The 10679-nt window shown below is 37.8% G+C and overlaps 1 protein-coding gene across 1 annotated transcript; it reads right to left on the reverse strand.

Annotated features, from left to right (window-relative positions):
- Positions 1-7161: 7161 nt before the first annotated feature.
- Positions 7162-8832, reverse strand: LOC101300039. The gene has a single exon (XM_004295570.1). The coding sequence runs from the start codon at positions 8830-8832 to the stop codon at positions 7162-7164; it is 1671 nt and encodes a 556-aa protein (XP_004295618.1).
- Positions 8833-10679: the final 1847 nt, after the last annotated feature.

Consider the following 10679-nt stretch of genomic DNA (forward strand, 5'->3'; position numbering starts at 1 on the left):
AGAGAGAGAGAGAGAGTATTATCGCAAATGAGAGAGGAACAGACTTGGTGTAAAGTGAGGAGGGTATTTTAGGTACATCGTAAAAGAAAAATGACAGATTTAGGCTTAAAAGTGGACGTATGTGGGTAAAAATGTTTGGGTGGACGTATATGGGAGAAAATATCCCAAAGTGGACTTATATGAAATTTTCTAAAATTTTTCGTTCAAACTCAAACCCTAGCAGCGGCCAGGTAGAGAAGTCGAAGGAATTACTTTTTCACAATATTTTGACACTCCGGTAATTTTCAACTAGTTGTCGAAGTTAAAGAAGGCATCATCAAAAGAAATATAGCAAACCACATATACCCCCTTGAAAAAGATTTGAAACACAAATACATCCATTTACGTTTTTTTAAAACAAATACGGACAATTTTTTTTTTCTGGTTGGCATGTGTCATGGTTTAATTTATCAAATTGACCTTATACAAATTAAATCAAATAAAATCAGACCCACATGTATTGCTTTAGTTGTTACTGCACTTGCTGGAATGTTGTTGCTACTACACTACCAATAAAATGCAGTAGCAAATTTAGTAGTTCAGCTAGTGTAATAGCAGCTTCAATAACTACAGTAGCAGGTTTTAGTGGCTCAGTTGTAGTAGCATGTTTTGCTAGAAAGTTAGCTGATACTACACTTCCCAACAAATATAGTAGCAGAGTTTTAATGGTTCAGCTACTGTAGTAGCAGCTTCTGTAAGTGCAGTAGTAGGTTTTTAGTGGTTCAGCAAATGTAGTAAAAGTTATTTTCAGTACGTGCGGTCACTACTAAAAAAAGATACTTAGGTGACGAAAATATTTTGTCACCTAAGAGCATCTGTCGTCATAAGGTCGGTGGTTAGAGCACTTAGGTGACGAAAATAAGTGTTTCATCATCTGAGTCTTTACTAAGATGACGAAAACTGTTTCATCGCAAAGCTGGTTAGGTGACGAAAACTGTTTCGTTGCAAAGCTGGTTAGGTGACGAAAACTGTTTTGTCGCAAAGTTGGCTAGATGACGAAATTTGTTTTGTCGCCACAGTACTAACATAACGAAACATATTTCATGGTCTAGGATCTATTGCCCGTAGTTTTACCAGCTAAAGTGACGAAATCTGTGGTCACAAAAACACTAACACTACGAAATCCGGGGAGTTTTCTGATAATTCGTTCATCCGACAAAGGCGACGAAATATTAACTTTTATCACCTTAGTGCTATTTATTGTTAATAAATTTAATCATTTAAAATTATTAATATCAAATTTAATATTAACATAAATATATTGAAAATACAAAATGACTCAATATTTCTTCACCCACTATTGGCCAAACCACCTGGGCACTAGCAAAAATATATATAATCATAATCAAGTTCATACAAACTCAAGAGTACTTGAAAATATAGACTTGTTCATACAACATATATATTAGAAAATAAACTAGTAACTATGAAAGTGACTATGAAGCTATGTTAATTGAATCATTGCCTCCATCATCATGATCATCATCATTGGGTTGCTCCTAGGGTGGGACTGCCAGCTGGCATACGCCGAATTTGGTGAAGAGAAATTGCTCACATTGTTGAAGACGTGTCATGATCTGTACGTATGTTCTCTTCCTTGGCTTTTCGGGCTTCCTCCTTGGCCTTTCAGGCTTCCTCCACAACAATATCAACAAGTGCAGCTCACTGGGAACGTGAAGTGTAGCTCCTATCAGGCCCTTGGCTCAAACCATAATTGCCTACTAGTCCCATACCCCGGATCTCGTTCATGTTTCTATGTCCAAATACTTTTTCAAACATGATCGTCTGAGTTTGTTCGTCAAAATGAAGATCAATATCTTTTTTCGGAATGCTTGGGTTTTCCTTCCTCACATTGCCACAGATCTCATCAACCTTCTCCATCAGTTTAGCCTAAGAAAAGAAGTATATGTTTTACAAAAACAATTAATATGGAGAATAGAGTTTTGAGAGCAGTAATATATAGAATTGCTAAAAGTCATTAATCATACTAACCCAACTAGCATCTAGCATTATTAACTCATCTGTCATCTAGCATTATTAACCCATCTAGAATAAGTTGGCTTCCAACAAAGAGACCAAGAAAAATGCAAAGGCAGGAAGTAATGTGATACAATATTTTATCCTACATTATATGAATTAGGACCCAGATATTAAATATTTTATAATTAAAATATTACTTCTGCATATGTATATATTGATAAAGAATTTGAAAGTGTATGAACATTATTAACAAAGATATATATGAATGTCCTTATGAAGCAACAATGTTTACCACCCTTAATGTTTACTTAAACCACTTACTTCATTTTTAGTTGCTTTGAGGTTGTGAGCTACGTCATACGCCTGTGAGTAACTTTTAATGAAATAGAGGTGTTCATCCTTGTCCTTCAATTCCTTCGCATTGTAGATGAAAGCTCTAGACCCGGTGTGGTGCTGCAAAGACTTTTTTGTCCCGGTTACTCTTGTTTGCAGTCGATCTTCTCTGTAATTTCATCATATTAAGACTTTGGCTACTGTTCTAATATTGCATATATATGTTGCTGTTTAATCTGTTCGATGATGGCACCCAAGACAGTTACTTTACACCCAAGGTACAATGGGGTTTGCGCTTTAGCAAACAGCCTATTATACTTATCGTAATCATCATTGTCAACGTTTGAAAAAGCATGGTCAGCATCAATGGTATCGTAAATAGCCTCTTCCTCATGTCTTGTAGCAAATGAAGGAAAATCATCATGTATAATATTCATAGAAGGATCCACATAAGGGTCGAAACTACTGTTGGATAAGCCAGCATGCTGAAAGTGTCCCGCTCGGATTTCTTCCAAGGTAGGTTCATTATCTAATGTTTCATCGTGTAGACTCCATTTAGTATAACTACGAAAATACGTCTTGTATTCAGGTGTTTGTGGATTTCGTAAATCGTCTTCCAGTTAGTATTGTGACATTTAACACACGGACACCTGTGTACAGTTCTGCCATCAGCATGTTCAAGTACAAATAACAAAAAATCAAGAATTCCTTGTTGGTATTTAGGGTTCCCCCGGTCGTACTGCATCCATCTCTTGTCCATGTCATGTCATATAAACAACAAATAAGCAATAGTTCAAAAAACACAACAACAAAAACACGTATTCGTTCACTTGATCTTCACGTTATGCCTCCGGTTAGGGTCCTAATCCTATTCAGAAGAACACGATTTTGTTTCTAAGTTTGTAGTTCTTGTCTTTTTGATTTTGATGTGGGAAAATTTCAACAGCATCTCCCTACAGTCCCTCTAGTGCATAAATAACTATACCTAGTATGCACTCGAGGAACGGTAACGAGAGACACTGTCAAAACATATACCCACAGTCGAAAACGAAAAGACGAGAACAACAAACTATAGAACAAAATCATGTTCTCCTAAACTGTCCAAAAATAGGACAATTCAATAATCATTTTGTCAAATACAGTTGTGACAAGATGATTCTTAAACAAGATTTCTAAGGTTCAAATTTAGGTGAATCATAGAATATAATCATATATTCTTACATTCATCACAAAAATAAACATAACATATATAATCATTTGAATACATAGATAATTTTCACAAAACCAAACAATTAAGTATATTTACATATAATCAACATAATTAAATAATTTTCTCAAAATCTAATAATAGTAAAGTGTTTTAGGATATTTCATATGTGTGCCTTGGCCTTATGCCATCAGGATATGTAGCTAGAATATGACTGTGTATTTTTTATCATTACCATATTGGTACTTTGTAATTCCCTATATAAAGGGCTCCTATCAATGAATAAGATGATGATTCTCTATTCTGTTACTAGATCTCTTTGTCTCTACACTTTATACTTCATCACGTTATCTTATCATGCATTTTGTTCTAACCCTAGAACTAATAGCCCACCATTTGTTTTTCGAAACCCTAAAAAAAAAAGTTTTTTGGCTCCTATGTCCGACTACTGTCACCGCCCGTTTTCTTGGCCGCAGTCCGACATCACCAGCTGCCAATCCCTTAGCCGCCGCCCGTCGACGATTTTTGGTTTCCTCTGACTATAATTTTCGACTTCTTCAAGTGTTTGAAGTTTTGAAAAGTATGTTTTTAAACCCTAAAATTTTCCAAGTTCAATAACTCGGGGAGAATAAAATTCTTTCCTCCCTTCTCCATCTTCATTATATGCTTGGGATTTTGTGCGTGCAGGTAAAAATTCTGGAATTTTATTCGCGGGTCAAGAGTGTGTTTGATCACTCTTGTTTCCTTGTCCGGGTTGTGAGTGATCAACCCTGACTTTTCTCCGGATTGTGTTTGATCAATCCGAGTCCTTTTTCGAATTGTGTTTGATCAATTCGCGACTTTTCCGGATTGTGTGTGATCAATCCGTAGGACAAACCATTAAAAGCATCATTTGTGACCTCTATCGAGTCTCATAACAGCTTGGTTTTGTATGCAAGAGCAATGTAACATTCTGCTCCTTTGAGTTTTGACGTACTCGATGCTTAAGGTGAATCTTTGCTTGGTATCTATGGAACCTTTCATTGGAAAAGATTAAACCACATGTTTTGACCCCAGGCTAACAAGCCTAGATGCCGAGATTTCACATCTCTCGCGCTCAAAGTTTTGAGGCGCCACATCAACAACAGCGTTCAACGGCAATTTGTTTAAAAAGTAATGATCACAAAGTACTGTGGAATGCAGTTATAGAGCGTTTTTTGAAACGTCCATCTAACTCAACTTGTTGAGTTATTAAGTTAAGTGGATTGTAACTTGGATACAATTCACGCAAGCGAACATATCGTTGTTAAGATAGGGAAATATTGTGCCCAAGTTATCGTACCACGAGGATTAGTGGCTAACCCGCGATCCTACGCTAATCGGAACAAAAGTCACTAAGCAAACAAAGGAAAAGAAAAAGAAAAAGAAAATAAGGAAAATGCTAAACTAGGCACCAAGCCTTAGTAATGCTCGGCTCTAGTTCTCACCAAAACCTAATCAAAACTAGAAGCCTAGTGATGGTTATCTACAATGAGTCAAAATATAAAATGAAGATTGAATGGGGAATTAACTAAATTGATGAAAAACTAAATGAAAAATAAACTACTAATTAATGAACTAGAAAATTATGGGAACATGGGAGTGTCGGGTGATCCACACTAACTCATTTGCAAAAATCGATACCAATTTCACAAATACATATCCTATTGTGCTAAGTCCCGTATCTAGTACCGGTTAAGGCTACTAGACTAATTATCCTTTCGGTGTATCGATTATGCCGGTTAAGGCCACAATCAACTCTCTAACTTAGACACTACGCTGGTTAAGGCCGTAATATCTAAATTAGATGCCTAGAGTGCAAGATAATAGGGACCAAAACAAGCTTAGCTACAATTAAGCTAGCTAATGGTTACCACACTTCAAATCCTAGATGCACAAGACTAATAAGTTGTCAATTTATCAATCTATCCATCAAATTGTCCACAACATTATCTCAAAGGGTGACAAAGCCTAGAAACATGCTTCTAAAGACTAACACATTCAGATTCAAAGCATACACAATGAAAATTGCATTTATATCAATCAAAGTACCAACATTATACAAAATTGAGTTTAGGGCTTCAATATCCTAACTCCCAATATTGAATCACTCACTACCCATAAACAAATACATAAGAAGTTAAGAGAAGGGTTAGAGAAGAGAGGAACAAAAGTTAGATTCACAAATTGCTATAAGCAAATATGAACCCATTTGAAATTAAGCTCCCTCTCTTTACCAATCTTGAATCTCTCTTGTGGTGATGAAGTCTTAATACTTGTAAATGAGCTCTTCTTAAATTCCCAAAAGAAAACTAACTAAAATAAAGAGATGAAGGGATGGAATGGAATGGTGATGAGTGGAGTAGTGGTGACTTGACGGGAAAGGGCAGAGCCCTTCCCTTTCACTGTGTGCGGCAACTCTCCCTTCTCCTCTGTGTGCGGCTGGTTCCCCCTCAAAATGAAGAGATGATGAATATGTCTCTATATATTAAGCGGACAGATGGCACAGATGTGAAAAATGAAGAAAAGCAAGGACAGAAGGGGGGAACAGTGTCGTCGCCGCTTTTTTTATTTTTCACGTCTGTGCCATTTTTCCGATTTTGCCCCTCAAAGTGTGCCAAAATAACGACAGTATGCAGAGAAGAGAAGACGACATATGGCGTCTGTGATGGTTTTGCGTGGCGTTGCACCTTTGCTCTACAGAAGGGAGGAGACTGACGACCGAGATGGAAAGAAAAGATAGGGAGATGGGAAGGAAAAAAGAATTAGACGAGAGAAAAGAAAGGAAAAGAAGAATGAAAATAACGAAGGCGAAGAGTTTTCGGAGTTTTCGGAAGAAGTCTCGAGTTGATTCTGGACGGATTGCTATATCAAATTGGCTGCTTCGTAAGTCTACATGTTAGTTTCAAAGCTCCTTCTTATTGATTGCTGAAGCTTTCATCGCAATCCAGAAACATGTGTCTGGGGTTTTTAGGATTAGTTTCTAAATTGCTTTTGATTATTCTTTCAAATGTTGGCCGCTTTGTGCAAGATGCCTCTACAATCGACTTTGGCCTTGTCAACCTCTATGCCACTGGAGGAAATCACGTGTCCTAAAACAATTCCCTTTTTGACCATAAAATGACATTTCTCCCAATTCAAAACAAGATTTTTCTCCTTACAACGCATCAAGACAAGGGAAAGATGGTGTAAACACTCATCAAATGACGATCCAAACACGGAGAAATCATCCATGAATATTTCAAGGAAGCGCTCTACCATATCAGAAAAGATAGAGACCATACACCGCTAAAAAGTAGCAGGTGCATTGCATAACCCAAAGGGCATGCGACGGTAGGCAAAGGTTCCAAAAGGACAAGTGAAAGTGGTTTTCTCTTGATCCTCAGGTGCAATGGGGATTTGGTTATAACCGGAATAACCATCTAAGAAACAGTAGTACGCATGACCGGCTAACCTTTCCAACATTTGATCAATGAAAGGAAGAGTAAATGATCTTTCCTCGTGATGGCATTTAACTTACGGTAGTCAATGCACACACGCCAACCAGTTTGGATTCTTGTGGGAACCAACTCATTGTCATCATTCTAAACAACAGTGATGCCAGACTTCTTTGGGACAACTTGAACAGGACTCACCCATTGACTATCAGATATTGGGTAAATGACACCAACATCCAAAAGTTTCAACATTTCCGCTCTAACTACTTCCTTCATGGCAGGATTCAGACGTCTTTGAGCTTCACGTGAAGTCTTAGCATTATCTTCAAGGTGAATCTTATGCATGACTACAGACGGGGAAATACCTTTGATATCTGCTATCGACCATCCTATGGCTTCCTTATGCTCCCTAAGAATTTGCAACAATTTTTCTTCTTGAGTACTACTCAAATCAGAAGCAATGATAACAAGCAATGACTCAAATGGACCTAAAAACGCAAACTTGAGAGTATCAGGTAATTGTTTTAAGTCTAACTTTGGAGGCTTGACAATGGAAGGGATTGGTGGGGATGAAGACAAAGGAAGTGGTTCTACCTTTGATTTCCAATTGGCAGAATCTATAAGAGGGACAAAATCTAACAAAGCATTGACCTCTTCAATAGATTTGTCAAAATCAAAATCAGCACCAAAATGAACTAGACATGCCTCTAAGGGGTCCTTAATGCTAGACTGGTGGAAAGTGTCTGTCACTAAGTTGTCAATCAAATTGACCTCACCAACTTCGTCATTCTCTAAAGGCTGCTTGCTTATACTGAAAATGTTGAGATCTAAAGTCATGTTACCAAAGGAAATTGTCATCATACCACTCCGACAACTAATATTGGCATAACAAGTAGCTAGAAAAGGACGACCTAGAATGACTGGAATTTCATCACTTAGGTTAGAGGCAGGCTGGGTATCTAAGATTATGAAATCGACAGGAAAGTAAAACTTGTCAACCTGAACCAAGACATCTTCAACAATACCTCTAGGATATTTCACCAATCGGTCTGCCAATTGCAATACCACACGAGTCGGTTTCATTCCCCCCAAACCCATTTGCGCATATACAGAATATGGCAACAAATTCACACTAGCCCCTAAATCTAGCAAAGCTCTCTTGAAATGATTCTCTCCTATAGTACAAGAGATGGTAGGGTTACCAGGGTCTTTATACTTAACAGGAGATTTTCGCTGAATGATTGAGCTCACTTGTTCTGTTAGAAAAGCTTTCTTTGGAACATTCGTCTTTCGCTTAAGGGTGCAAAGGTCCTTCAGAAACTTGGCATACAAGGGTACCTGCTGAATGGCATCTAAGAATGGAATGTTTATATTGACTCGCTTAAACACCTCTAAGATCTCACCAAACTGTGCACCTGTCTTGGAATTCACTAATCTCTGAGGAAATAGAGCTTTTGGGACATAATTCCTAACAGGCTGATCAGCTACAGGATGAGTTCGGATTTTTGGGGCACTCGAAGAGTGGTTGTCAGGAGAGGTTGGTACCTCTCCATCTTTGGATTTATTTATGGGAGCTTCATCATCTAGGTCTGGCATCTGAACTTTGTTATCAACTTGTTTACCTGACCTAAGAGTGGCGATGGATTGGACTTGCTCATGGGAATTCAAAGAACTTGAAGGTTCACTAATCTGAAATTGTCCTTTTGGGTTAGGCAACGGCTGACTAGGAAACTTCCCTTTCTCTCTCTCACCAACAACAGTCGCTAACTGGCCTATTTGTTGTTCTAATTTCGAAATGGCTTGACCAGTAACTTGCATGAACTTTTGGAAGGATTCCTCCAAAGATGATTGTTGTGGCTGGGGTCAAATTGTGGATTGGACTGAGGAGCTGAATGATATGGCTGATTAGGAGGGCGGAACTGATTATTCTGTGAATTTTGGTTCCCTCCGAAGTTCACTTGAGGTTGGGTAGTTCTCCAAGAAAAATTAGGGTGGTTTCGCCAATTTGGATTGTAAGGCTCAGAAAATGCAGCGCCGAATGGTTTCCTAAAATTGTTCAAGGCATTGACTTGCTCAGGGTGGCTTTCAGAGTACCCGCACATGGAAGGACATATTTGAGCTGAATGCATTGGGCTTGAACAAAGAGAGCAACCCTCGGACTGGACTTGGTTGACTAAACTCATGGTTTTATCTAAAGCTAACGCCTCAACCTTTCTTGACAAACTCTCAATCTTTAGCTCTAAATCAGAGCCACTTCTCACCTCATACATTCCTCCTCTCTTTGGTTCTTTCACTTGTCTATCATATTGATTGGAAAAATCTCATTGCTGAGCAGACAAGTTTTCGAGAAATTCATAAGCTTCATCATCTCTCAAACTTAGAAATGCTCATCCTTTCATTGACTCTATCATATGACGGTTCAACTGGGTCAGACCGTTATAGAAATATTGTACCAGTCTCCATGTTTCAAAACCATGGTGGGGGTACCGCAAAATCAAATCTTTGAATCTTTCCCAAGATTCATAGAATTGTTCGTCATCTTTTTGCCTAAAGTCAGAAATGTTTCGCCTAAGGGAATTGGTTCTAGACATGGGAAAAAATTTTGACAGAAATTTTCTGACCAATTCGTCCCAAGAGGTGATGGAACCTGGAGGTTGGGAATTCAACCATCCCTTCGCCTTATCTTTTAAAGAAAAGGGAAATAGACGCAAGCGAATAGACTCATCTGAAAAGTTCTGGAATTTAAAGGTGGAACATATGTCTAGAAATTCTTTGACATGCATGTATGGGTCCTCACGATCTAATCCACGAAAATTGGGCAATAGTTGAAGAATCTGAGGCTTCAACTCAAAATGAGCAGCAGTAGTGTTCGGTAACACTATGCATGATGGGGAATTTGTGGTGATGGGAGCAAAGTACTCCCTTAGAGTTTTGGTCTCTAAATTTTCTCCCATCGTGATCTGAGAATTAGGTTTCTCGATTCTTTTCCTAATTGTTCTCTCAATCTCAGTATCGTAAGGCAACAACTCTAAACTAAGTGAACGACGACCAAACATAAACTACAACACTATTTATTATTATTATTATTTTATTTTTACACACACAATTAATCTACAAGAAAATCTACTCAAAGCAACAATTAATTACAAGTCAGCTCCTACTCTCTTTTAGAGTGAATTAGAGGATGACCAGTTAAGGGCTGCCAAAAATGTAACCAGGTGAGTTCCGGGAAGATTGGAGGGGTCACAATGGTGCCACTTAAAACCCAATTCTTCTTAAACACCGAAGGTGTTTCCTTAAAGAACTTTTCTAGACATCACACTTTTGGAAGGTACTCACTGGAGTTACCAGAAATTTACACTATGCAAGAGGATCCTATGAGCTATGTGAAAACCTAAACCAATGTCTAATGAATTTTATGAATTAATTTGGCTTGAGTTATAACAAATGCAGGAGATGGTTAACCTAGATGGGCAAGGAATTGGGGATGAAATCCAATCCTTATGTCGTTAAGGTGGGAATGCTACTAATTATTTAAATGCAAAAAAAAAAAAATTATATATATATATATATATATACCAAAAAATGTACAACAATGATCAAAAGGAAATAACCAAATAAGCAAAAAGTAGAGAACTTAGAAATGACACACCCGGAAAAGAGAA

The sequence above is a fragment of the Fragaria vesca genome, linkage group LG3 (assembly GCF_000184155.1).
Source record: "Fragaria vesca subsp. vesca linkage group LG3, FraVesHawaii_1.0, whole genome shotgun sequence".
In the NCBI taxonomy this organism is placed as follows: Eukaryota; Viridiplantae; Streptophyta; class Magnoliopsida; order Rosales; family Rosaceae; genus Fragaria; species Fragaria vesca.